A 25,728-nucleotide genomic window follows, 5' to 3' on the forward strand; every position below is an offset into this window, starting at 1 on the left:
GGCTCGCAGTGAGTGCAGGGATTCTTACATGTCATGAAGGTCTGATTCCGCTTCAAGTACCTGCTAAACTTCCTTAAGAAGGCACAAGGTCTCATCGATCTTACCTTTCACCATAAAATGATTCATCTGTACCTGAGTAACGTCAAACGATGCGAGCATGGCGTTAGGAGCCAGCCAATTGCCCATGAAGCTCAGGCGGTCTTAGCGCGTGCTGTACTTGAGGATATACAAGATTCCTATTAGGGTGGGAGACAGGTTCAGCCGCTGCAGCGCGCTCGGGTTATCCTGCTACTGGTACCAGCATCAAGATGCCAGTGGGAGAATATTTGTATCTGTAACGTACTTCTCAGCGTACCACACCTGATCACCTGATGTCCCGCTGGACGAGACCGCATGCGCCCGTAGCGTTCCAACTCACTACTATCAACGGCCTTCTCGCCTTCTTTTCGAGTGTAAGGTCTGTATGTAAAGTATATTGCATAGCGTTGTACAAAGCGAAAAGCTGCAGCAGATGCGGCGTGACAACATGAAAGATGACCGACTCGGATGACCGCGGACATCATCACCCTGGGGCGACATCGGAGAAATCGGGGTCCATCACGTGCTGTTCTCGCGAAATGCTGGTGGAGTGGAGCCTAGTGGGGCGTAACTCACCAGACGCCTCTCCGCGGCAATATTAGACAGACAATGAGTGTCTGGTTCTTGGGACCCTGAGAAGCTCGCCGGCCATGTCCGGTCGCGGCGCTTTATGGAAGCCAGGAGCGTCTCGCCACAGGGTTTCGCAGGAGACAGGCGTGGGGACGAGCCTGGAGGGTTATCCCAATCCCCGACCAGCGGCACCCCAATTTTTTGAGTGAGTTGCATAGGTAGCAGTAGCGGGGCAGGCCACATGATCGTGGTTTCTCACATTTTTATGTAAATGTCTATTGATTTGCGCTGACCTGAATTTACCTGTGTCTAGTGGCCAATACTCATCGACATCATTTACCGGCAATCATTTCGTTAAATAGTGCTCTGAATGGCGGATATTATGCCGGACGTATCGATCTGCCCACGCAGAAATGTGCTCTAACCCTGCTCGACCCCCACTCGACGGTTCAATCCCCATCCTTCCGGGGTTCATCGACTTTCATGCCCAGCACAACCCTGAACAGCCGTGGGCCCTCCTTTCTGCTGGACCTGGCCTACCGGTCGAGGCCATTTCGTTCGCGGAGTTTGCTCGTGCCACCAACAGAGTCGCCCACAGGCTCAGGCCAAACAGGTCAGGCCCCGACAATGAGGTTATCGCGATTCTCATCAGCTGCGACACTGTGCTGTACCTCGCCATGTTAGCAGGAACGATGAGAGCAGGCATAGTAGTATGTCTGACTCGACTTAATTCTCGTGGCTAGATATGCTGATCATCATGTCTAGCCGTTCCCTATGTCTCCCAGGAACTCGGCACCGGCGATAGTCGACATGCTCAAGCGCACATCCTGCCGCCGGATTGTCGGTCAGGCCAGTATGCACTCCCTACTCGCCGATGTCCAATCCGAGCTCGAGAACGAGGAGCATACGCTCCAAATTGACTTCCTTCCCGAGCTCGAGGAGATCTTCCCAACTTTGCGCGGAGGAAGCTCCGCAGATCTGTGCGAACCTTACCCTAGCAGCAACAAGCTTTTCTCGATGGACGATGTCGTCTTTTATCTTCACTCGTCTGGTTCGACAGGCTTTCCAAAGCCAATTCCTCAGCGCCAGTCCGATATACTTCATACGTGCAACGCTTGTAAGTGACCTTTCTTGGCCGATCTTGACTGATAGAAGGATATCGTGCTGATATTCTATTCGTATTAGCGATTATTACTGATTCCATGAATCGTGAGGTTATTTGGGGAGGGATGGCACTACCCACGTTTCACCTTATGGGCATATGCGTACAATTGTACTACCCTCTGGTGAGCGGGCTTTCGGTATGTCTGTTCGCTCCCAGAGCGCCTGCGTCACCTGTGGTTCCTACCCCGCGCAACACCATTGAAGCGGCCATGGCTGCCAAATGTACGGGAATTTTGACGGTTCCTGCATTCGTCGAGGTCAGCTCTGGCTTGCGTCAAAGGCATCTTGAGGTGCCTAACCTCATCATACAGGCGTGGGCGAGATTGAAGGGCGATGTCGAATACCTGAAGACTTTGAAAATAGTTGTAAGTTCAAATAGGGAATTTATAGCTTCTTATCGCTTACTCGTCGTTTTGCAGGTTTTTGGTGGCGGGCCGCTGCCATCTAAAGTCGGCGACGAGCTCATAGTGGAAGGCGTCAACCTGTACCCCTGGTACGGAGGCACTGAGTTCGGACCACACACAAGGGTCTTCGACATGGACGAGTCCTCCAATCCTGCCCCAAACGGCAAGACAAGAGCAGACTGGGAGTGGCTGTCGTTCTCCGACCGGGTGACGTGTAGATGGGTTTCTGAGGGGGACAGTACATTCGAGCTGCAGTTACTAGTGAGTTGGCATTGTGCGGCCGGGTTACCGATATCTGACACACGACAGACGTGTGCAACGCACCGCCCTAATGTGGAGAACCTAGAGGACACGAGGGGATACGCGACAAACGACCTGTGGAAACCGCATCCTTCAAAGGAGGGATTGTGGCGCATGTAAATTTGCTGAGCCGTTTCGCAAGGATTACATACTTACTATGGTGCCCTAGAATTGGTCGCAAGGACGATGTTATCGTTCTCAGTTTGGGTGAGCAATTTTTAATGCTTTTACGGAACTTCCTCTGACCATACCCGACAGGAGAGAAAGTCGTTCCGATTCCACAAGAAGGAGTGATCAGCTCATCGCGTATAGTCCAAGGAGCTGTTATGTTTGGTCGCGGCAAGAGCCAGTGTGGTGTTCTCGTAGAGCCTAGAAAAGGTCATGCTATCAGCTTGAACGACGTGAACGCGTTGCTGAAATTCAGGAACAAGCTTTGGTACGCTGTTTCGCCACGTTTCAAAAAGAATGCACTCAATATCCTCCAGGCCTGTCGTTGAAGAAGCAAATCGTACAGCCCCGGCATTCGCGAGGATCTTCAAGGAGATGATCATTGTCACAGATCGCGCCAGACCCTTGCCTCGCACCGCCAAGGGAACGGTTGTCCGGAAGCAAGCGCTGAAAGCTTACGAGAAGGAGATAGATAGCTTGTGAGCAGGCTGAACTTTGTGCTCGCACCTACTCATGGCTGACACAACCACCTCATACAGATATGCGATTTTAGAGGACAGCGGAAATGCTGAAAGCATCCGTCCACCGTCCTCATGGAGTGTGCCCGACATACAAGCCTGGCTTCAAGAACACGCTTCTGCTCTGGCCAATCGCTCAGATGTAATCTCGCCGTCTAGAGATTTATTTGGGCAGGGATTCGACAGGTGAGTCCTGGCTTTCGCACAGTATATCATACTGAGATTCTGCTAGCTTGAATGCGACGTTCCTCCGGACTCGCATTATAAACGCCCTCCGCGCTGACCCTCAGACCAGGATATTCGCTCTGCATGTATCGCAGACCTTTGTATTCGAGCACCCGACGCTGCACGACCTCGCCATCGCCATCGGTGTTCTCGTAGGAGAGGACGTTCGCGAAGATGTGAGGAACTGATGATTTCAATCAAGCGATGTAGATCGCCCTGAGTAACTAGTCAAGGGTTGCATGTAACACCGCTGAATACATCTCGACTATGACAGTTCGAATTGTTCAGGCTGCCGGTGACTGATGCTTAGGCTAGCTGCATGATAATGCTAGTCGCCGCTCTATGAATAATGCTCGACTAGATGCCCGTGAGTACATGCTTCAAGTTGAGACACATCCGAATGACTGGATACTGTTAACTGTTTACTTAATCTCCTTCTACTGAACACAAAAAAATCGGTGAACAACTGGTTGATAAGGGCTTGTGTTTCTCTAGTTCTTACCGGGGAAATAAGAGACAAAACTTTGCATTTTTCCGTGGATGAAGTTATCTCATGTCGGTACTATTTGACCAGCACCGCGCCGGAGACCACTTCGGCTTGTCTCCACATGCCACCGGGAAAAAGAACGGCTTTGTTTGACTACTCTTGGTCAAATTTTCTCGAACAAAAAACGCTTTTGAAAGTTTCAGTGCCGTCTGCCGAGCAGTGGACTCGCTAGGTCCAATCACTACACTTTTCGTGGAGGACGCGTGCTTCACGTAAGTGCTTACCGAGCGAAGATGGCTCCTTGATGCATCTTTGCCTAAAGCGCTCTAAGCTTTCAACCCTTCCCCAGCCAGCTGGTTCGCAAAAGCTTTACACTTTCCGACTTAGTGGCATTTGATGGCAGTCCTTTTCGCTTTTCGCCTGATCCGCCGCTAGAATAACCATTTACAGTATGCAAGTAGCTCGGGAACCAACGATGTGCGGGGCTGGGAAAACGATGGTGTGAGGACCCTCTGTGCCTTGCGAACGATCGTTGACAGTTGTCGTCATATTTCCGTGGTTCGATACTCACGGACCCTTGGCAGACTCCCTCGCTTTGGGTCAGCAGGGTAACCGTCTGATGACGGACTGTACGGTAATTTCCAAGCTTCGAAAAAGCGCGGACGCTGCCGACACCCTGATCGCTCTGTAGTGCAGAGGCCGAGAGCTGGTCCACTGGCAGAGCCGCCTCCAAATGAGTAAGTCAAGTTCGGAGCGCACGTAAGGGTTCTCGGCAAACTGCTGCCTTCCATTCATTATAAGCGGTGCAGGATTTGTCCGAGGAGGCCGGTTACGCGTCACACGCCCGGATCATGACAGCGCTCTGCGCGCAGCACAAAATCAAGTCACACCTCGGGCCTACTTGTCAGGCAAGCACAGTGCAAGAGAAGCGCGTACAGCGCCAACCTGACAGGCCTTGCTTGTCTAACAATATCTGTCAGCAAACTCAGCCGACACATAGCATGAAGAACAGCTTACAATTGCATTCTAGAAGCATAGTCGAACGATTGCAGACCTGCGTCGATGACCTCGAGGCGAGCGATTCTTCAGACCAGTCTACGAAATGTCAGCGGCCGTACCTCACATACCGGCCACCCCAGTTCTGCAGCCTGCACCGTAGCCTAGCCCTGCACTCATTTCTCTAGAACCCACGTCAACCCACTTCCCCTCCAGATCACAGCGGAAAGTCACAAAATGCAGCCCGAAGCGCCCCAGGCCCTTACATCGTCGCCTTCCCTTCCTAACCTGCCCCAATCTCCCCTGCCATGTCTTCCCGCGTTGACTGCTACCCTACCCCCAACGGCAATGGCTACGCCCACGGCAGCAAGGGCCCTACTACGTACCCCTCGACCTCCTCGGTTGTATCCAATGGGCATGCCTTTTCTTCAACAGATAGGAAGCCATGTCTCTTGGACCGCTTCGTCGATGCGTACGACGAACTCCAAGCCTACAGGTGCCTGCCGCCATTTCCTTCAAGCTCCAGTGCTTACTATGAACTGATACACACATAGGGAGGGCAAGCCAGTGACTATTGACGGCCACGCCCTCAGCATCCCCGCAGTGGCAGCCGCTGCTCGCTATGGAGCTGCCGTGGCTCTCGACGACAAGCCCGAGACACGTGAGCGTGTTCTGCAGAGCAGACGCGTGATTGTGGGGAAAGTCAACGCTCAGCGCAGCGTATACGGAGTCAACACAGGCTTCGGTGGCAGCGGTGGGTTCTTCGTCCATCTCGCCTGTATTCAGCTCATCTGGAACCGTGTGCACAGCCGACACCCGCACAAACGATCCTCTTCTGCTCGGTCATGCGCTTCTCCAACACCAACAGGCCGGTGTACTGCCATCGCAAACAGAGGCTCCGCTCCAGGTTCTTCCCCTGGGCGACCCCCTGGCTACGACCAGCATGCCAGAGGCTTGGGTCCGCGGTGCTATCGTTATCCGAATGAACTCGCTCATCCGCGGTCACTCTGGTGTCCGCTGGGAGCTCATCGAGAAGCTGGGTGAGCTTCTGCGGGAGAACATTACGCCGCTAGTCCCTCTGCGTGGCAGCGTTTCGGCTTCCGGAGGTCAGTACACAGTCCTGTCCGCGCTACCGAGGCATGGGCGTCCGCAGATAACCCAATCTCCTGGTTTCAGATTTGTCTCCCCTATCGTACATCGCTGGAACCCTGATCGGCAATCCGGCGATTCACGTCTATGACGGCCCTGCATCCCTCGGGGCGCGCCGCATTGTTCCCTCGAGCGTTGCGCTGGACAACCACGGCGTTGTTCCGATCTCCCTCTCGTCCAAGGAGCACCTCGGTATCTTGAACGGCACTGCGTTCTCTGCGTCCGTTGGTGCGCTTGCCCTCAATGAGGTCGTCCACCTGTCGCTGCTCGCGCAGATCTGCACAGCGATGGGAACCGAAGCCATGACCGGCACCATCGCATCCTTCGATCATTTCATCCATGATATCGCCCGTCCGCACGCTGGCCAGATTGAGGTCGCACGAAACATCAGGGCACTCCTCGAGGACTCGCAGATGGCACTGAAGCGTGAGGACGAGGTCCACATTGCCGAGGATGAGGGCGAGCTTCGTCAGGACCGCTACCCGCTTCGTACTTCGGCGCAGTTCATTGGCCCGCAAATTGAGGATATCCTCAGTGCGCTGGATGCGGTCACGCTGGAGTGCAATTCGAGTGAGTTCCTTTTCGGCCTTTTTTTTTATGCTGAAACTCGCTGAATGCCACCCGCAGCTACGGACAACCCTCTGGTCGACGGCGAAACTGGCACTGTGCACCACGGTGGGAATTTCCAGGCCATGGCTGTCACCAGTGCGATGGAGAAGACTCGACTAGCTATTTACCATATCGGCAAGCTGCTGTTCGCACAGTGCACGGAACTCATCAACCCGGCGATGAACCGCGGGCTGCCGCCCAACCTGGCCTCGACGGACCCGTCGCACAACTACTTCGCCAAGGGTATCGATATCCACGCTGCTGCCTACGTCAGTGAGCTTGGCTTCCTCGCCAACCCGGCGTCAACGCACATCCAATCTGCCGAGATGCACAACCAGGCAGTCAACTCGCTTGCGCTGATCTCGGCCCGGTACACGATCACCGCGCTTGACGTGCTCTCGCTGTTGACAGCGAGCTACCTGTTGGCGCTGTGCCAGGCCCTCGACCTTCGTTCGATGCACAACGACCTTCAATGCTCGTTATCGACCATCGTTCGTGAGCTTGTGCCGCAGCACTTCCCGTCTGTGGCCAGGCACGCGGGCGTTCTCGTGCCGATCCTCGAGCGCTCCATTTTCCGCGCTCTCAGCACGCCCAGCACCGCGGCCTGCACGGCGCGCATGCACTGCGTCGCTGCGTCGACCACGACGCCGCTGGTCGACTTCCTCTCCGCAGACGCCGCCTTCGTCGCCGAACTCGTGCACATCGCCGGCTTCCGCGCAGAACTCGCGCGCCGCGCTGCGGAGACGCTGACGACTCTGCGCGTGCAGTACCTCGAGGGTGCGCGCGGCGCGGCACCGGCGAGCAGGCACCTCGGCCGCGGGACGCGTGTGGTGTACGAGTTCGTGCGGGTCACGCTCAGGATACGGATGCACGGCGCGGAGAACCTGCACGGGTTCGCGATGGGCCCGGACATCGAGGGTGGCACGGTTGGCGGCGATATCTCCGTCATCTACGAGGCCATCCGGGACGGCAAGATGCAGGGCGTCGTCGCGCATCTCGTCAGGCCGCTCAAGGCAGATGGGACGCAGAGGACTTGATACTAGTACTCTTCGGACTTGGACTTTCTTTGTCGTCTTCATGGGCAGTGTAGTAGCGGAAGGTTCGGATGTATTGTTGTGTGCCATGGAAAAACCGTAGACAAGTGTATTGTACTAGTCGTTAAGCATACGGCGCTGGCAAAGGGCGCCGTGAATGCGCTACGCATCCAATACTCGTCTACTAGTAAAGCGTATACGTAACAAAATATACGCGCGGAAAATCTGGTGCAGTTTGGGGCATCTATAGATGAACAGTGTCACAGCCTTCGACCGATTAGTTACGTACTACTGTGAGATGCATTTGGGCGTCTGATAGTGTTCAGGGTCCCGCCATCAGCGCGTTGGTCCCCGAAACTGGATATGGGTGGTGAACAAGGCCGTAAGCTGTAAGGCTCAGCAGATCTACAACATTGGCAGATCGGACGAGTTTGGTAGGCTGGCAATTCGTAAACAAAAAATTCGTGAAGTATATCAATTGCAAGAGACCTCGCCGACATGGAGTGGACGCCTGTTGCAATGATCCTCGGTACGGGCGCCTTCATGGTCTTGGCTCTAAACGCTCTCCTCACCGGTCAGTGTCTATGCTGCTCGGAGCACCATTGAGATCTACCGCGAGGCGAAGAATACGTTCCAAATAAGTTGCAGAAGGCATGGGGGAGTTGTCGCCCTATTGTTGCCGCCGGTCGCAAGACCACGAAACACCTAGCCAGACTCGTAGCCAGCCGTCCCGCTGATGATGCATGCCTTCTTTTCAGATGTGATGGTGGCGGCGTCGGAGTGCCCACTAGTACTCGCTAAGTAACAATGCAGTTTCTTGGACCGATACAACGATGCAAGTAGTGTTGGATAAACACCGGTTCCTTCTAGCTACACGCAGGGTATATAATTAAGTCATACGAGTAATATCAAATAAATATGTGTCCTTCTAGCATGCGAGACGTCCAAATAAATCGTATACCATCTCCTTTTCACTTTCCGAGACCCACAAAACCTACATCCCTTGTGCCACATTAGACGAGGGCAATAGTGACGATCTCGCCCTCGAGCGAGGCGGAAGCAACAGTAGTGCCGTTCTGGACTGTGGTTATAATGGTTGCGTTAGAGATGTCGATAGGGCCTGACGAGGTCTCGGCAGATGCAGTGATGTTGACCGTGCCAAAGTCGACGAAAGGGATGATGTCATTGGAATCGTTCAATTCGGCATCTAGCGCCCATGCTACTTCCGCCTGCGAGCAAATAGGGCCGGTCTCAATGGCCACGGTGGAGCTCTCGTCTGTGCTCTCGTTGGTTATGACCGCCGTGCTCGACGTCGCATTCGTCATGGAAATGGAAACCGTTATGTTGTCGCCCTGCGCGAAGCTAACGTTGGGGAAGAAGTGATCGCTACCATTAGGGAAACTCGTCCAAAAGGCTGCGAGAATATAGATGATTTGTCAGCATGCGAGCAGGAGCGCAAGGAGCGCGGACTGACCATTGATAAACTGTGAACCATTCTTAATCTCCATGTTAATACCAGCGAAGATGCCGTTCTCGCAGTTGACGGAACCAAGGTCGACTAAGAGGGATGCGATGTAGCGGTCACTCGGATCGTCGCCCGCAGGCACAGCAAACGTCGGAATCGCGAACGACCCCGTGACGTTCGTGAAGGGCACCTATGCGGAATCAAGTTTGTCAGCACATGCAACACACAGACATAAGAGAAGACTTACCGTAGACGCATTTAACTGGGCGCCGGCCGTGGTGGTGGTGATAATTGGCGCGCCGCCGGCGGAACGACGGGCCATGCGGACATCGCGACGGGTCATGCGGACATCGCGACGTTCCTTGGGGGCCGGCATCGAGACAGCAGTGGTGGCAGCGAGAGCCAAGATAAAGGAGGTAATGAAGAACATGGCAGTATGAAGGATGTAGGGTAGAAAGAGCTATGAGGCTATATATATCGAATCAAGTGAGGTGAGGAATCTGTGGTTTGGCTATGGCGGTCGGGCGAGCTTATATACGTCGGAGGCCTGTGCAGCAAACACCTGCAGCTGCGCGCCATGACGATCCTTGGGTGCTTCATCATGCAAAGAGTTTCGCGAGGCGGGGAGGGTCTCATCACGATTGCGGCCGTTACGATTCAAAATGTCGCACATCAGGGTTTTCGAAGGTTTGGTTTAGGTTTGACTGACTTTGATGGCGGTGTTCAGACGTGGCCTGAAAAGGTGCGGTTCCTGAAGCGACGTTTCAGACGGGATCGTGCTAAATTCCGCCCAATACCGTCGTCCAATCGAGGCAGCTCCCGATTGCTGCTCTCACCCTTCTCGAGAGCAGCGATCACGGCGTCACACGCGGTGCCCAGGCTCGTCCTGGCTCGTCTCACACCGGGTTTCCGGTGAAACCGGCTGGGCCGTTTCGTCGCCTCGTCATAAGGCGCGACATCTTGCGGCGAATAGTCGGCCGAATACGTGCCGTTACGACCAAACCGGATGGCCTTGTGACTGTGACACGAATGGGACGACCAAACCAGTATGGGGCGACCTGCAATATTTGGGCGGTATCCGGGTGACTGATAGCCTGCGTGGCATTTTTATAGCCTGTCAGTGAGCCTGCACAGTGAGGTGTGAGGCATGTGAAGTTTTGAGCTCATATTTTGCTCAGGCAAATCCCCTTGTAACGTGTGACAGGAGCGATTTACCGCATGAGGTTTCTGTGACGCGTGTCATCCTATTTGGTCGTAACAGTACAGCACGCTGGGTAATGTTCTCCAGCTTCTCCTACGCGACTCGTATGTTTGTTTTAGATTTACTAGGGTTCCCCATGCTTTGCTGCTTGCAGCTTAGTCCTCGGTGTTATGCTAACTTACTGTTTGGGAGAATCAGGGCCGGCCAATATATTAATTGCTGGTCATGGGGTCTGAGCGTCATCGGAAAAACCGGACAAATACTGTCTGACCAGCCGTTGTTGTTTCTCCCCTCACGGCCGCCGCATGAAGAAAAGCATAAGCCATTTGCCTCATACACTGTGGGTAGTAAGGCATCTACCATGGTCGTTGATCCTCGGCATGCGCTGTGTCACTTGAAATCTGGGTGTGCCTGTCTTTCTCTGCCACCAGAACTTGCAAGTTATTCGTAGATGACATAAGCATATACTCATATCTGAGAGATAGAGAGTCTGTCGTGCTAGATCTCGGCTGGATGATATCATCACGACGCAAGTGCCGCATAGCGCGTGCCATAGAGCCCTTCCTGCTTCGCTTTGATCTCTACAAACCACAACCATGAGCAACACAGATCGAAGCCTCGAAGAGAACTGCCGCTTACGCAACGCTACACTCTTGGAGAAATAGCGACTCAGGAAAATGTTGCCTGCAAGGTGCATCAATATCTCGGCATCAAGATAACGCGCTCTGACAGAAGAGCGACCTACCCATCATGATCCACATGTTCGGCAGGCCCTCGATCTCGCGCCAGACTGCTCTGGGCTCGCGCTCCTCGTTCAACCCCCAGATCGGCGGGATTCGCGCCCCGACGTCCTCTCCGACGAGTTTGCGGATCGGCGCGCGGGCGTCGTCGAACCTGCGCACGAGGACATCAATCAAGCATGCAAGGGCCCCTGAAGGCGTGCGCGTACCCGGTAGCGACGACGACGACGTCCGCAGGGAGCTCGCTGCCGTCCTCGAAGACGACGCTTGTCTCGGTGATCCTGGCCACCTCAGACCCGGACTTGACCTTGATCTTCCCGTCGATGATCTTCTGGCCGGCACCGGTGTCTGCGGCGTGCGTGTTTCTCCGTCTCAGGCGCAGGAATAAAACGAAAATCGCGAGAGGCGAAGGACGTACCGATGTAGTATCCGCCGCCACGCTCGGCGAAAGAGTAGGCCACGCCGGTGTCGTCCGGGCCGTTGTTCAGTCTGTACCCAACCTTGTCGAGGCCGTCGAGCAGCTCTCTAGCAAGCGGGATTTAGAGGCTCTGACGCGTCAGAGAAAAGATGGCGGAGGGGTACACACTTGTCCAGGCCCCGAATATACGCCATCACGCGCTGCGTGAGGGGTTTCGTGAAGTGAAAGGGAGTCGATACCCAGTGGTTGTCCACCTCCTCGAGCGTTCCCTTTTCCCATACCGCCCCTGAGTACCGTCTCAAGTCAGCCGGAGCGCCAAGGAGCAGGCATGGAACTCACGGGACAGAGTGGTGAGAACACCTTTCTCGAGGGACATGACGCATGTCGAGCTGCGCTGTATAATGGTCACGTCTGCGAGGCTCTCAGCCGACGGCGCCCCAAATTAGCTGTCCTGCCGACTTACCAACACCTTCGTCTGCGCAGTCGGAAGCGATGTCGTGCCCTGCACCAGGGGTATTGAGATTAAGAGCTTGGAAGAGCGCTCAGGAATGTGGAACAAACCCGAAGAACAAGCGCCGACGATGATCACCTTCTTGCCCTCGAGGCCTTTCGCCGTCTTGAACTCACTTGAGTGCAAGAGCTGCCCCTTGAAGTCATCCTGTTCACAGACCCTCTGGTAAGCAAGCGATGATGTCATGTATATAATAGATGTGCGCACCTGGCCGGGGAAAACCGTCTTCTTGAACAAGAACCCGTGCGCGAGCACGATGTGGTCAACATGCATCGTCCGCTCCAGGCCATCCGCACGACGAACGACGACATCCCACTTGTTGGTGTTTTCGTTGCGGACTGCGCTGATGGCCTCCGAGGAGAACCAGACGTTGAGCTCTAGCGCTTCGGCGTAGAACTCTAGCCAATCTGCCAACTGTTGCGAAAGCACGTGAGCTGAATAACAAGCTTCTAAGAGAGTGCTTTACCTTTTTGGCTGAGGGAAAGACGGGCCAAGAAACGGGAAACCTGGGTGTACGGATGAGATATGAGCACGAGCTCCACCATTAATCTCAACTCACGGGAGGTACGCCATATGGTTGCTCCCTGCCCGAAATGAGTGTAGATGGAAGAGTATAGACAATAATACGCACATATGGGGTCATGAAGAGTCAAGGAATCGTAGCGCGCCCTCCAGTTGTCCCCGATGCGGGCGTTCTTCTCGATGATCAGATGACTGACCTTGTGGTGTTTGAGCCGAGCTGCGGTTTGAAGACCTGCCTGGCCTCCGCCAATGACCAGCACCTCAGGGTCCTTGTCCGCAAATTCGAGTTCCTTCCTCCTCCGCTCGGCCCAGTCGCCCTGGTTGATTCGAGGGTCGCGGTCCGCGCTCGTCAGCTCCGGATGGCCCTTGAGCGCGTCGAGGTGCGTCGACACCGTGACGGCGCGCCACGAGTCGTCTGGGCAGTACACGAGGCGTGCGACACCCTTGCCGAGGGCAACCGTGGTCTCGAACGTGAAGTGAACGAGGATCCACGCGAGGTCGACCCCGGCGGGCTGGTAGATGGCGTCGGCGAAGGCGACGTTGCCGAAACCGGCCTCGGCGAGACGGTCGTTGAGGAACGTCTCGACCTTGGCGCGGCCATAAAAGGTGCGGAGATCCCAGGTGAGCGCGAAGACGTCGCGCCACCACGGGTCCGCGAGCAGGAACGAGGAGACGAGGCGGTGGACTTCGCGGCTGTCGACGGCAGTGGCAAAGCCGGTGAGCCAGTCGGTGCCAATGGCTCGCACGTCAGGATCCTTGGGCGGCGAGGCCCCGAGGTTGGCAAAAGTGGGAAGCGAAGGTGGAGCAGGAGCGGGAAAGGCGTCGGACATGGTGAGCAATGCGGTCGAGAACCACCTTGACTCCCGTCGCCTTATAAGGGGCGCGAGTGACTGGAGTCAAACATGGGCCTTGGGGCTGCTCAACTCTCGGTTCAATTCAATTCTGGCGGGGAAAGGGTTGGCCTCGCCCCCAGCTATTCTGGCGTGCCCCATGCTAGCAGTGATTAATCATTACAAGGATCTCTGCCACTATACAGGACCTTTACCTTCCAGCTGCGACAAGTATTGCCTATCGCCACAAAGGGTAACGCCTTTCCAAGACTGCAGCGAGGCTCCAAGGCATTTCCAACACGCCATGCGTGCCAAGGGTCCAGTGACAGGCGGCGAGGAACCAAGAGAGGAGAGCGGAGGAAGAGAAGACGGAAGTTTACCAAAATTTGCTCGCGATCCCGGGGAGCTCTCGCTCGTTTGTGATTGGGTGTAGCGTGCATAACTCTGTTCACGTAACGCCGGGCAGGTTGGCGCACATACTTGATCAGTCTTGTCATGACGCGCGGCATGGCCGACAAGATACCGGAGAGGCTCTCGAAGCCCTCGCTTAGCGCTTAGGGTTGAAGGGGCCACCCGCCCGCCGCTTGCCGAGCTGCCGATGACGCGCGCCAATCATTTGCGCCAGTCGGCTAAGGACGGAGAGATTAGAAGTGAACAGACATGCACGGCTTTGTGGCCTCATCCATGACGGTGAGCTGGCAGCACTTAGGCGGGGAAGAGAAATGAAGAGAGGTCGAACGCGCTCACATGTCCAAGGCTTCTGCTCTCCCCCTTCCCGCCTACCGTCAAGCTTATTGCAAAACGCTCAAACCACCAATTGGCCGACACTGCTGACATTGAGGAGATGCGGAATAGGTTTATTCCTGAAGTCTATTGTGTGCAAGTCTTCCGATTCTCGCTTGCATTTCTGCATGAGCGATCGACGACTCATAAACTATACTCCAACCATCTTTTGATGAAGCGCTAATTTAGTCCAGCGGCTTAGTCGCTTCCCGGAGCTTTGGCCTCCCTTAGAAATCCCACCGCAGGCGACGCTTGAGGAACGGAGTAGCAGTCAGCAGCGCCATCGGCACACCAACACCACGCCAACGCCACAACGACCAACGCTGTCGTCCGCACAAGCTAGCTCCGGAAACGTCTGTGAGCTGGACGTCCATTAGCTCCGAGGAAATCATTGCTCAATGCGCCACACGCTCTATCTACATCTAGATCTTTTGCGTGGGAGCTCCTGTCACATTCTAAGAGCAGGTTTAGAGGTCTATCAGAAGCTGTCACGGAGCCTTGCCACACTTTGGAAGCTGCTGGGTAGTAAGCCGAAGAGGGAAATCTCAACGAGGCCACAAACACAAGCGCCTTCCATCGATAATTGGCCCGGGCCAGCAGTAAGCCACGAGCGTACTGTGGAGCTGAGGAAGTTGAGAATGGTACGATTGGACGTCGCATGCATTATGATGAAATTTTTGACACGTAATTGATCCTTCACTGAGCGGCAGTCATGAGGGTGCAGGGACCCCAGCTCGCCGCTTTCTTACGGGCATGCTACGGACGGAACTCAACAAATTGGAGCCTACGGCACACCCTCAGAGGTCGGTTAACTTGTGTCGGTTGCTGCGGCTTTGCGGTGACTGCCAGAGGTCACCTGTCATCAATGCCACCGCCACTGTCCTGCTGGGGTTATACAAGGTCATGGCAGTTAAAAAAAATCGGCACAGTAACACTACAAGGGAATATAGCATTGTGGGAGCATGCCGCTGTTGAAATGACTTGGCGAACCGGGGCGTGGGGGCGTACAACGACGGGAATAGGTGCATTACACGCCCCACGCGCCGACTCCCCAATTTATTTTAACACAAACGAGTAAGGAGTAGTTAGTACATGCGAGTGTAATTATTACATACTCTAAAGCGTGGGGAAACAGACAAAAGCTATGCGTGCGGCACGAACGTGCACACACCTTGACTCACCTTCAGCATTCAATTCTCGTAAAAGAGATTGAAAAAATCGTAAGCCTGGGGGCGGTCAATCCAGCACGTGCAATGCTAGGATACGGTCGGAATCTCTGCGGGGAGCGCGTTAGGTGTTCGCGATATTAAGCAGGAATTTGGTGTACGGTCTAAGCTCTGAAATCGCATAAGCAAGCTGGCGAAATCGCATCAGGATTTGCCTCAGAGTCTAGCACTCTGAACGCCTCTAATGGAAGATGACAGCACATGGGGTACTGCATTGCATTGTGCTGTGGAAACGTGCACGACAGCGGCTCGTTAGTTTACATAAAGCCCTAAAGTGAGTGCGTCTTTGTATGGGTTTGCAGAGATTCGCAGAATATATTTCCCGTACAAGCATGCCCGACATGTCCAGCATGTCAACGGCGCCGTTGTGGAAGATCGACAGACGCGTTACGGACCCTGCTCACGTGCAGTCCGACAAGGGTACGAGCGTCAGTGAGTATCATTTTCGCACATTGACTCGTCCCGCTGTCACGGTCTTGTATTCGCTACAGCCTGCTGACGTCGGTACTCGCAATAATTCCAACTGTTCAGGGTTCATGCATGTGGCTTCTGTTACTTCGGATGCCTTTGATTCCCGAGCCACTGGCAGCGCTCCTCGACACCGACGGCTGCTATTCCATCCCTGCCGCCGCAAATACCCAGTAGGCAGCTTTGGATGATGGTTGGGGCTCCAGGACAGTACATAAGGATCGTGCTTAGTGTACTCTTACCTTAGCTCGGGTGCCCTAGTGCCAAACTACGCGCCACTGAGATCCCCAGACTTGAACTATCCTACCTACCAGGTTCTCTCTCGACGTCGCACTCGCGCTTCCCTACGACCATGGGAGATCGACCCGGAAAGCCCGTTCTTGGTGTTCAGCCTGATACTGCCTTCGGAGCTCTTGACGGTTGCGTGCCCGTCGAGTTTTCTGCCGACAACCACCTTTCCCATGCGAACTTCCTCACCGGCGCGGTCGAATCCACGACCATCGCCTCCGTTCTGCATGCCCAGCTAGTCGCCTTCGGCGACCAAGTCTCCGCTTCTTTGCACGAGATTCTGCTCGCGGCCATTCGCATCCTGCATCTCCGCTGCTCTGGCGTAGTCCGCGCCGCCATCGGTACGAGTTTGTATAGCTTACAATCTGCCGTTCGTCTAGTTGAACAAGTTCTTAGGTGTCAGCACCTGTGACGGTCTCGGAGAGCCTCTGGCCATGTGCCTGCAGGTTGAAGACGAAGACAGGTTTGCGGACGTCGTTCGCACTACCCATCAGCTTGTGTCGTCCCTAAAGCTCCACGCGCAGCCGTTCGAGTCTGCTCTACCCCAGCTTATCGCCAACAGGAACAGCCTTCGCGGTGCTGTCCTTCCTGTACTCGTGCATCTCAGCGATGCTCCCGTCATCGGTACCGCAGACAGGTGAGCTCCGCAGAATATACCGACGTCAATATCACTAACCAATCGTCGGCAGCCTGTTCGCCATGGTCTGGAACGCCTGTTCTACTGCAAACAGTGTGCGGGTGGACGTGAGCTTTGACTCGACTCGCTTTAGACCGTGCACCATCCGAGCCCTCCTCGACAACCTCATTGACGTGCTTACGGCTATCGTCACCACCCCCGACCACACAGTCGACAACATTTCGTTCTCTCATGCTCTTGACCAACTCGTCGCGGCAAACATTCCTGTGGACCCGGCGCCAGTCCCCCCACAGCCACGCCCCACGCTCACCCAGGCCTTCTCAGACGTGGTAGCCGCTCATCATGACCTCCCGGCACTCATTGATGGAAATCTCACTCTCACATACCGCGAAGTCGACATCCTGACCTCTGACCTCTCCCGGCGGATCTTAGAGGCCACGAAGCAACAAGAAATGCATGCTTTCGTATCTTTGTGTATCCCTCCTGGAGCCATCGCCATCCTGACCATCCTCGCTATCGTCAAGAGCGGCGCGGCATATGTGCCCCTTGATGTACGCTTCCCCGCAGAACGTCTCGAGTCGTTGATTCAAGACTCTGGCGCATCTCTGGTCATCACTACCTCAGCATCGCCTTCGTTCGGCTTCGATCGTGAGCGCATCGCACACCTGGACGTCACCAACGTCCTCGATGGCTGGAAGTCTCTCGTTGCCGCGTCTGTCCCCGAGGACCGCGACGGATCTGTCTCGCCAGCGGAATCTTCAAATGACATCGCCTACGTGCTCTACACGAGTGGCAGCACTGGCAAGCCGAAGGGCGTCCTCATCAAGCAGTCCTCCGTCGTAGCCTTCGCCACCAATACCGACGTTTTCAAGTGGGGCCCAGGACACCGCGTCGCGCAGGTCAACAATCTCGCCTGGGACGCGAGCGTCATCGACGTGTGGGCCTCGTTCCTGCTCGGCGCGACACTCGTGTGCTTCGACCGCTTCGACGTGCTCGACCCGCCAGCACTCGCGCGGCGCTTCCGTGCGGCGCACATCGACGGCTGTCTCGTGCCCACCCCGCTCTTCCGCCAGTTCGCGGCCACATGCCCGGACGTCTTCTGCGAGCTCATGCAGATCTTGACCGGCGGCGAGGCGCTCGACTACGCGACGCTTCGCCAGGCGCGCGCGGCGGCCCCGCACGTCGCGTTCACGAACGCGTACGGTCCGACCGAGGCGTGCGTCATGGCGTCGACTTTCGATGTTCTGCCCGGCGACGACGACGTGCCGGTCGCGGGGCCCATGCCCATCGGCCGTCCCCTCAAGACATGTCAGACGCTCGTCATTGATCGCTATGGGCGTCTCGTGCCGCCGGGCGTCATCGGCGAGCTGGTCGTCGGCGGCGAGGGCGTTGCCAAGGGTTACCTCAACCGTCCCGCCGAGACTGCGGGCGCGTTCGTCGAGCTGCACTTCGATGGCCTCTCCGGGAACACGAGATTCTATCGCACGGTGCGCAGCAACTTTTGTGAATTCGTTGCATGGGCTGACTTATACTCGCATATTTGCAGGGCGATGCCGTGCGCTGGTGCGACGGACAGCTGCAGTTCACGGGCAGGATGAATGCCGGGCAGATCAAGATACGTGGGCAGAGGCTGGAGCTGGGCGAGATTGAGGCGGCCATTCTCCGCACTGAGCTTGTCACCGCTGCCGGCGTCAGCTATCACAAACCGACCGATGGCAACAACCCTAGCCTGATCGCATATATCGTTTTCAAGGATGAGCAGAAGCCCGAAGATCAAGTCAGAGATCATGATACAGCGGCTGCAGCGTCAAACGACGCTTCTGAGATTGTGGAGGTATGGAGAGATGTGTATGACGGCATGTATGCCGCGTATGATCTGTGAGCTTTCTCCACCTCTTAAGCATATCTTCTTCGCTAATCCTAGTTCGAACTCAGAGCGAAAGCACGCGCAGATTTTTCAGGATGGGACAGCATGATCACCGAAGAACCCATCCCCAAGCTTGAGATGACCGGTCAGTCGGCTCCTTTTGGCACAGCACTTTGAGCATCTGAGGAATCTGACGAAACTCGCTTACCTACCAGCATGGCTCGATGACACCCTTCGGCCGTTCCACCAGCAACGCCCACGGACTGCCTTCGAAGTCGGCTGTGGCATCGGCATCTTCCTCCACCAGATCCTTCCCTCTGTCGACCGCATGTGGGCTATCGAGCCCTCAGCAGATGCTGTCAAGCGTCTCGAGGACGAGCTGAAAGGTCTCAAGTTGGACGAGAAGACCTCGGTCTGGCATGCCACTGCCGATCAGATCTCCGGGCTGCCCGCCTTCGAGGCGGACTTCGTGCTCGTGAACTCCGTCGTCCAGTACTTCCCGTCAGAAGCCTACCTGCACCAGGCCATCGTCGACATCGTCAGCAAGTGTGCCCCTGGGGCTCGTGTTCTCATCGGAGACGTGCGCAGCCTTCCCTTTGGCAGTCTGCTGGATCTTGACATTGCCATCCACCGCTGGCGGAACGAGCTTGGATCACGGACGCTCCAGGATCTTCGTGACGAGATCCTCGGCCGCGCAAAGTATCGGTCGGAGCTGCTGGTTGACCCTTCGTTCTTCACGAGCCTCCGCCGTACCATCCCCGCCATAGCGCATGTCGAGATTGTGCCGAAGGCGATCGAGTACTGCAACGAGCTCAGCCAGTTCCGGTACCAAGTCATCCTCCACGTCAACCAGGAGCTGCCCATGATTGTTCCATCTACCTGGCACGACTACGGAGCGCTGCGATGGAAGGACTCGGACCTCGAAGATGCCCTGCGGGACTTTGTCGCCGGCGACGAGAACATTTTGGCGGTGGAATGCATCCCGAATCGGTTCCTGTCTTGGGAGCTCGCAGCGGCGACTGTCATCTTCTCCTCTTCGCCAGACCGCTTCTCCAATCTTGCGTCGGTACTTCCTCCATATATGGGGGCCGCAGCCGCGAGAGGCTGGTCTGCATGGGACCTGGAGCAACTCGCAGAGCAGTACGGAGTGACGGTCAAACTGAGCGTCGCCCGCCAGAAGGAGACGACGAGTCTTGATGCGGTCTTCGTCAAGGGACCCCTCGACACCTGTACCCCTGTTGCGTTCAAGACCATCGAGTATGACGACGCGCTCGTCTCTCCGTTTGCCGCTTCTAAGCTGCAAGAGCTGGTCTTCAGAATGCAGCTGGAGGACGATGTCCTCGAACGACTGAGGGCCGCGCTGCCGTCCTACATGGTCCCTGACCTGGTCTTCTCGGTCCTCCATCTTCCGCTCCAGACCAGCGGGAAACTTGATCGCCGGCAGCTGGCGGCTATGGCAGAGAAGGATGCCAGCCGTGGTGTTCGTAGGGCTGCTGGGAACGCACAAGATGTTGCGCCTGCGGACGAGATGGAAGCTCAACTGTGCAAGATCTTCGGCGACCTCCTGTCACTCCAAGCAGTTTCGCCTCTCGCGAGCTTCTTCAACATCGGAGGCCACTCGTTGCTTGCGACGCGCCTCAAGTCCTCGCTCGAATCACAGTTCCTCGTCGCTATCCCACTGAGGACGATCTTCGCCCACTCCAGCCCCAGGGGACTCGCGGCCAGTATCCGAGAACTCGTCGCGTCCGGCTCAGCGCACAAGCTCTCCATGCGAATCGCGGCGCCATCTGACGGAACGTACTACCCCCTATCTTTTGCTCAAGACCGACTCTGGTTCCTCTCGCAGCTGGCCTATTTCGGTTCGCAGGACATTTGCTACAATAGTCCTTACACCCTCAAGCTGGAAGGCCGTCTCAACGTCAATGCCCTCGAGCGTACCATACAAGAAATCGTCTCTCGCCACGAGGTTCTTCGCACCATCTTCGTCGAGGTTGACCACGTGCCAGCTACTCATGTGGTCGACTTTTGTCCCCGTCTCGAGATCGTGTCCCTGGCCGCGGATACCGACGAGCAGACCATCAAGGCGTTGATGAGGGATGATGCCAGGCGCCCCTTCTCGCTCGACACCGAACCCTCGCTTCGCGCAACTTTGTTTAAGCTCTCGGAGGAGTCCTTCTACCTGCTTGTGTGCATGCATCACATCGTGGTCGATGGTTTCTCCCTTGACGTTCTTCATCATGAGCTGTCCGAGATCTACGCCGCCTTCGAGGCCGGTAAAGACCATCCTCTTGCCCCGCTGGGTATCCAGTACAAGGAGTTCGCACAATGGCAACGATCGGAAGACTTTGAGCATCTGCTGAAGCCTCAGGCCGAGTACTGGACGAAGCAGCTCAGAGGCAGTCAGCCCGCAGAACTGCCGATGGATTTCCCACGGCCCCAGCACCTTAGCCACGAGGGGAAGACGTATTACGCTCACTTCTCCGCAGAGCTGCTCACCGGGCTGGAACAAATCTGCAAAAAGGAACGTGTGACGATGTTCATGCTCCTCTCGGCCGTCTTCCGCGTTGTCCAGTTCCAGCTCACGAGCCAAACAGACGCCTCCTTCGCCTTCCCGATAGCCAATCGCAATCGACCCGAGACAGAGAGGCTTATCGGTTTCTTCGTCAACACGCAGATCCTCCGACTGAAAGCACGTCCCTCCATGACGTTCCTGGAGCTCCTTCAGCAAGCGCGCAATCTATCGTTGGCGGCGTTCGAATATCAGGACATGCCCTTCGAGCGGATCGTCTCGATTCACAATCCAAATCGTGAGCTCACTCGTAACCCACTGGCACACATCGTCCTCGCGTACCAGACTGTGAAGACTGCTCCGTTTACCGTGGGGGACATACATGCTTCTGTTGCGCGGGTCGATATGAAGCTGACGAGGTTCGACATGGAAATCCATTTCTTCCCTAAGGACGACACCCTGCACGCCGAGTTTGTATACAGCACCGATTTGTTCAAGGAAGAGACCATTGTCGATCTGACGGATCGGATCAACGAGGTTCTATACCAAGTCGTCGAGGACGTACACTTCTCTATCGATCCATCGCAGTCTTCGAGGCTTCGCCAACCTACTCCATCTGACGTGACAGCGTACTTGCGCGATTATGTCCCCTGCGAATTCCCTCCCGACTTGCCCAGATGCCCGGACAGTGCGTCCCCGCGACGAGAGACGCATTCTTTCGTTCTGCCGCCAAGCGCCTGCGATGCGCTTCAGGCCTCGTCAATGGGCGAGAAGGAGCTTCTCGCGCTGCACTTCACTGCACTCTCTGTGCTCAACCACCGATACACTCGTCAAGAAGACATCACAATCGGTGCATTCATTTATATCTTGGCGTGCCGATAATAAGCTGACCTCCGTGCTCAGGGCTTGTGACGAGCGAGTCGGTGGATATCGTTCCGGCTCGGCTTGCCGTTCACCGCGATGCCGCACTCTCGGCTGTTCTTGACGATGCGCGGACCTCGGTGAAGAGAGCATGCAGGTTCTCCGGCGTGTCTATCAAGGATGTATCCGCTGCCATGCAGAGACAACAGAAGTCCTCGTCATCGTCGGTCATTCACGTCGCGCTTTCTCATGGCTCAAGTAGTACCAACATCTCGATGTCAAAGGAGCTAGAGTTCGTCATTCAGTCACTATGACTCATGCTTATCGACTAACTCTGTTCTTTTAGCTTATTAGTCGATCTTGAGCTCCGCTACGGCGATCTCAAGAAGCCTGATTGCGAGCTAATCTACGACCAATCCCTCTTCCGGTTCGGCACCATTGAAGCATTCTGCGACAACCTCGTGGACATTCTCGAGAACCTCCTTCTCCGTCCTGACCTGGTGGTCGAGGAGATTCCGTTCCAGCACTCGGCGAAACACCTGGAACGATTTGGTGTCCCACTTGCCCCGCCCCCACCTCCACCGTCATCTTCCCTCGTTGACGCTCTCAAGAAGTCTGTGAACGCGCACCCCGACTTGCTTGCCCTACAGGACAGAGAAGTTCTGCTGTCGTATAGGCAGCTGAACACGGCCTCGTCCTTGCTGGCACAGAAGATCGTGCAGGCTTCAAGAGACGCGTGCGAATTTGTAGCAGTGTGTGTCCCCCCGTCAGCGCTCGCTGTCATATCCATCCTCGCCATCGTCAAGTCTGGAGCCGCATACGTTCCCTTGGACGTTCGATACCCTCCTGAACGACTTGAGATGCTCTTGCGTGAGAGCGGTGCGCGACTGCTGATCACGACCTCAGACTCGCCGGAGTTCGCCAACAACGCTGAAGGTGTCACTCGTCTCGACGTCTCCGACTTCCTTACGGACATCGATCTCACCTCTCCCGTCGACTTCGACTGCGCCCCTCGCTCGGATGCCGCCTACGTCATGTACACATCTGGGAGCACGGGTGTGCCGAAGGGGGTGGTCGTCATGCAGTCCTCGGTGATTGCACTCGTCTCGGACACGAACGTTTACCCGTTCCAGGCTGGCGACAAGATTGCGATGATCAACAACCTCGCATGGGACGCTAGCATCATTGACATCTGGTGCACGCTCTTAACAGGTGCTACAGTCGTCTGTTTCAATCGGTACGACGTCCTGGACCTGGTCGCTTTGGCCGAGCAGTTCCAGCTTTGGAGTATCACCGGCTGCTTCATGTCTGTCGCGCTCTTCCGCCAAGCTCTCGATCTTGCACCCCAGCTTTTCAGCAGTCTTCGCCTTTTCCAAGTTGGCGGAGAAGCCTTCTACTACGAGGATTTGCAAAGGGTGAAATCTGTCAACCCGTCCATCCGCCTCTTCAGTGCCTACGGCACGACGGAGACTTGTGTTTTCGCCACCGGGTTCTGGATTGATGTTCCCAACATGCCCATATCTGGACCGGTGCCCATAGGCCGACCGATGTCAACTGTTCAAGTTCTCGTCGTCGACACAAACGGCCGCCTGGTGCCACCCGGTGTCATCGGTGAGCTGATCATTGGCGGTGCTGGCGTCGGTCCAGGGTACCTGAAGAGGCCCAAAGAGACTGCCGAGGCCTTCGTCGAGTTCGGATTCGACGAACTCAATCAGGGTGTTACTCGGTATTACCGTACGGTACGCCATTGTTTCCACGCTCTTCTTACGCTCGCCTAATTCTTCGTCTACAGGGAGATGCTGTGAGATGGGGCCCAGGCGGACAGCTACATTTCGCTGGGAGGATGAACGCTGGACAAATCAAGATCCGCGGGCAGCGTCTGGAGCTCTCAGAGATCGAGGCAGCCATTCTCCGATCCGGCTTGGCCAACGACGCTGCGGTCGTTCATCTCAAATCTAACAAGGACAAGAGCGATTTGCTTGTCGCATATGCTGTCGCCACCACGCCAGTATCGCCTACGGAGTCCCTCGCTCTCTCATCGCGGCTACTCGAGACGCTGCGCGAAGTCCTTCCATCGTTCATGATCCCCCACCTCGTGTGCTGGATCCTGACCCTTCCTCTCTCGCCCAACGGCAAGGTGGATCGTCCCCAGCTCCGAGCCCGCGCCGCTGTTGATGCCGACAGCATGCTCAACAACATCACAGAAGAGGAGAATGCTTCTGACGAACCCGAGGATGAGGTCGAGGAACGCCTCTGTAGGATCATAGAGGCTCTTCTCCATCGTGCACCAATCCGCCGGACCTCGAACTTCTTCGACGCGGGCGGTCATTCACTCCTTGCCTCCCGTTTGGCGTTCCGGATACAAGAAGCTTTCGCTATTCCGTTCGCTCTGATGGATGTCTTCAACATGCCCACGCCCCAGAAAATGGCAGAGAAGATCAGGAAACTGATTTCTGACAAAACGTCTCCTCAGCCGTCGATAACGACAACAACGACTACCCCAGCATCGGCCAAGTTCGAGATACCCCCGGTGCTCGTTTTCTCTGAGGAACCTCACAGGCCATTCTTGTTCTGCATTCCCATGGTCACCGGTCTCAGCTTCACATTCTCCGCCCTCTCGCGCTCTACCGAACTATTCAACATCGTCGCTCTCAACGATCCTGGATATCTCGCTCTCGACAACTTACCCAAGGACCGACCGTCGACAGGCTACGCCAACGATCTTCGCGCTTCTGTCATGCAAACCGTCGAGGACCAGGCCAAGTATTACTACGCACGGATCGTCGAGGAGCTGGGCCGTGTCGGCAGTGCCACGCCTGGCAGCGCGCCGTTCAACATCCTAGGCTACTCCTACGGCGGGCATGTCGCGTTCGAGGTGGCGTGCCTCGCGCAGGGCGCCGGCTGGATCGTCAACCTCTTCGTGGTCGACTCGTGGGCGCACCCCGCGCGCGAGATCGAGCAGACGCAGGCGAAGGTGGACGAGGCCTCGCTCATCATCCTTCCGACGGTGATGAGTGTCATCGGGCTGCCGTTCGGCGACATGGGCGAGCATGGCGTGCGCCTGAAGCAAGACATTGAGACCCGCGTCCTCGCCAACTTCCGTGCGCTCTACGCGCATGCGATGCCACGGTTCGAGGGGCACGTCACGCTGTTCCGCGCGGAGTCGAATGAAAACCACGGGTTCGCCCCGTTGGTTGGCTCGTTGGACGAGGTCATGTTGCGCGGGGATCACTTCCGTCTACTCGAAGAAGGATCTGAGAATTTGTCCGTGATTGGTGCCAAAGTTTCCGTAGTCCTTAACGCATAGGCTTCGTCGTCTCCACTCATTTTTGTACATCTTGCTGCATAATAATTCAACATCGATTTTGTCTTCATGCGTCGGCTGGGACATGCCCGCGGACAAGAAGCGTAACGCAAAGTTTACGGGAACTCACTAAGTCAAGTCGCGCCTTCTCCAGCCTGACCATGACGACCTCGAACATCTCCGATGACGACATGGTGAGGATTGCAGCTCGTCTTTGGCACTGACGCTATTGAGACATTCCTGGACTATGGACGAATGCGGGCAAGCCAGAAGATATGCGTTGCTCGCCCGTGTCGCGCTTGACTTGCGCCGTAAAATCGCCAAACTCTAGCAAAAACAAATGGACATCTCGACACGTATACACCTGTAGACACGCCTTCACATAGCAATGCATAG

The 25,728-nt window shown here is 55.8% G+C and overlaps 8 protein-coding genes across 8 annotated transcripts; 6 read left to right on the forward strand and 2 right to left on the reverse strand.

Annotated features, from left to right (window-relative positions):
• Window positions 1-1,061: 1,061 nt before the first annotated feature.
• Window positions 1,062-3,700, forward strand: PHACADRAFT_153008 (uncharacterized protein; the record flags this gene model as incomplete). Its single annotated transcript, XM_007400959.1, has 11 exons — window positions 1,062-1,358; window positions 1,414-1,765; window positions 1,834-2,069; window positions 2,124-2,177; window positions 2,232-2,477; window positions 2,526-2,632; window positions 2,686-2,723; window positions 2,775-2,952; window positions 3,002-3,163; window positions 3,224-3,388; window positions 3,435-3,700. The coding sequence occupies 11 exons, from the start codon at window positions 1,062-1,064 to the stop codon at window positions 3,613-3,615; spliced, it is 2,016 nt and encodes a 671-aa protein (XP_007401021.1). The 3' UTR covers window positions 3,616-3,700.
• A 1,202-nt stretch (window positions 3,701-4,902) lies between these two features.
• PHACADRAFT_213646 (uncharacterized protein) lies at window positions 4,903-7,957 on the forward strand. The gene is made up of 5 exons (XM_007400960.1): window positions 4,903-5,406; window positions 5,465-5,664; window positions 5,720-6,016; window positions 6,087-6,629; window positions 6,687-7,957. Exons 1-5 carry the CDS (start codon window positions 5,219-5,221, stop codon window positions 7,703-7,705), a joined length of 2,247 nt encoding a protein of 748 aa, XP_007401022.1. The 5' UTR covers window positions 4,903-5,218; the 3' UTR covers window positions 7,706-7,957.
• A 758-nt stretch (window positions 7,958-8,715) lies between these two features.
• On the reverse strand, window positions 8,716-9,351 carry PHACADRAFT_104647 (uncharacterized protein; the record flags this gene model as incomplete). Its single annotated transcript, XM_007400961.1, has 2 exons — window positions 8,716-9,116; window positions 9,177-9,351. Coding segments are annotated over 2 exons (576 nt in total), but the record flags the coding sequence as incomplete, so codon positions are not given.
• A 1,337-nt stretch (window positions 9,352-10,688) lies between these two features.
• On the reverse strand, window positions 10,689-13,564 carry PHACADRAFT_153015 (uncharacterized protein). The gene is made up of 13 exons (XM_007400962.1): window positions 12,669-13,564; window positions 12,597-12,621; window positions 12,504-12,543; window positions 12,245-12,451; window positions 12,088-12,184; window positions 11,990-12,028; window positions 11,866-11,937; window positions 11,695-11,812; window positions 11,527-11,633; window positions 11,318-11,456; window positions 11,114-11,262; window positions 11,008-11,052; window positions 10,689-10,949 (listed from the first exon to the last, which is right to left on the reverse strand). The coding sequence occupies exons 1-13, from the start codon at window positions 13,387-13,389 to the stop codon at window positions 10,891-10,893; spliced, it is 1,818 nt and encodes a 605-aa protein (XP_007401024.1). The 5' UTR covers window positions 13,390-13,564; the 3' UTR covers window positions 10,689-10,890.
• Window positions 13,565-16,853: 3,289 nt separating this feature from the next.
• Window positions 16,854-17,279, forward strand: PHACADRAFT_104861 (uncharacterized protein; the record flags this gene model as incomplete). Its single annotated transcript, XM_007400963.1, has 1 exon — window positions 16,854-17,279. A coding segment is annotated over one exon (426 nt), but the record flags the coding sequence as incomplete, so codon positions are not given.
• A 294-nt stretch (window positions 17,280-17,573) lies between these two features.
• PHACADRAFT_47990 (uncharacterized protein) lies at window positions 17,574-18,005 on the forward strand (the record flags this gene model as incomplete). Its single annotated transcript, XM_007400564.1, has 1 exon — window positions 17,574-18,005. A coding segment is annotated over one exon (432 nt), but the record flags the coding sequence as incomplete, so codon positions are not given.
• A 66-nt stretch (window positions 18,006-18,071) lies between these two features.
• On the forward strand, window positions 18,072-23,806 carry PHACADRAFT_104936 (uncharacterized protein; the record flags this gene model as incomplete). The annotated part of the gene is made up of 4 exons (XM_007400964.1): window positions 18,072-18,278; window positions 18,338-18,625; window positions 19,983-21,716; window positions 22,505-23,806. 4 exons carry the CDS (start codon window positions 18,072-18,074, stop codon window positions 23,804-23,806), a joined length of 3,531 nt encoding a protein of 1,176 aa, XP_007401026.1.
• Window positions 23,807-23,820: 14 nt separating this feature from the next.
• Window positions 23,821-24,432, forward strand: PHACADRAFT_57225 (uncharacterized protein; the record flags this gene model as incomplete). The annotated part of the gene is made up of 1 exon (XM_007400965.1): window positions 23,821-24,432. A coding segment is annotated over one exon (612 nt), but the record flags the coding sequence as incomplete, so codon positions are not given.
• Between the last annotated feature and the right edge of the window lie 1,296 nt (window positions 24,433-25,728).

Source organism: Phanerochaete carnosa (assembly GCF_000300595.1).
Source record: "Phanerochaete carnosa HHB-10118-sp unplaced genomic scaffold PHACAscaffold_11, whole genome shotgun sequence".
NCBI classification, from domain to species: Eukaryota; Fungi; Basidiomycota; class Agaricomycetes; order Polyporales; family Phanerochaetaceae; genus Phanerochaete; species Phanerochaete carnosa.

What these genes read in the sequence shown, in the direction of transcription:
- PHACADRAFT_213646 (XM_007400960.1), top strand. Translation starts at nt 5,219, where the DNA reads ATGTCTTCCCGCGTTGACTGCTACCCTACCCCCAACGGCAATGGCTAC. An exon ending in CACAGGCTTCGGTGGCAGCG is followed by an intron (nt 5,665 to 5,719) that starts GTGGGTTCTTCG and finishes CCGTGTGCACAG; the next exon opens with CCGACACCCGCACAAACGAT. An exon ending in CAGCGTTTCGGCTTCCGGAG is followed by an intron (nt 6,017 to 6,086) that starts GTCAGTACACAG and finishes TCCTGGTTTCAG; the next exon opens with ATTTGTCTCCCCTATCGTAC.
- PHACADRAFT_153015 (XM_007400962.1), bottom strand. Translation starts at nt 13,389, where the DNA reads ATGTCCGACGCCTTTCCCGCTCCTGCTCCACCTTCGCTTCCCACTTTT. An exon ending in CTGCGCAGACGAAGGTGTTG is followed by an intron (nt 11,938 to 11,989) that starts GTAAGTCGGCAG and finishes AGAGCCTCGCAG; the next exon opens with ACGTGACCATTATACAGCGC. An exon ending in TGTTCTCACCACTCTGTCCC is followed by an intron (nt 11,813 to 11,865) that starts GTGAGTTCCATG and finishes GACGGTACTCAG; the next exon opens with GGGCGGTATGGGAAAAGGGA.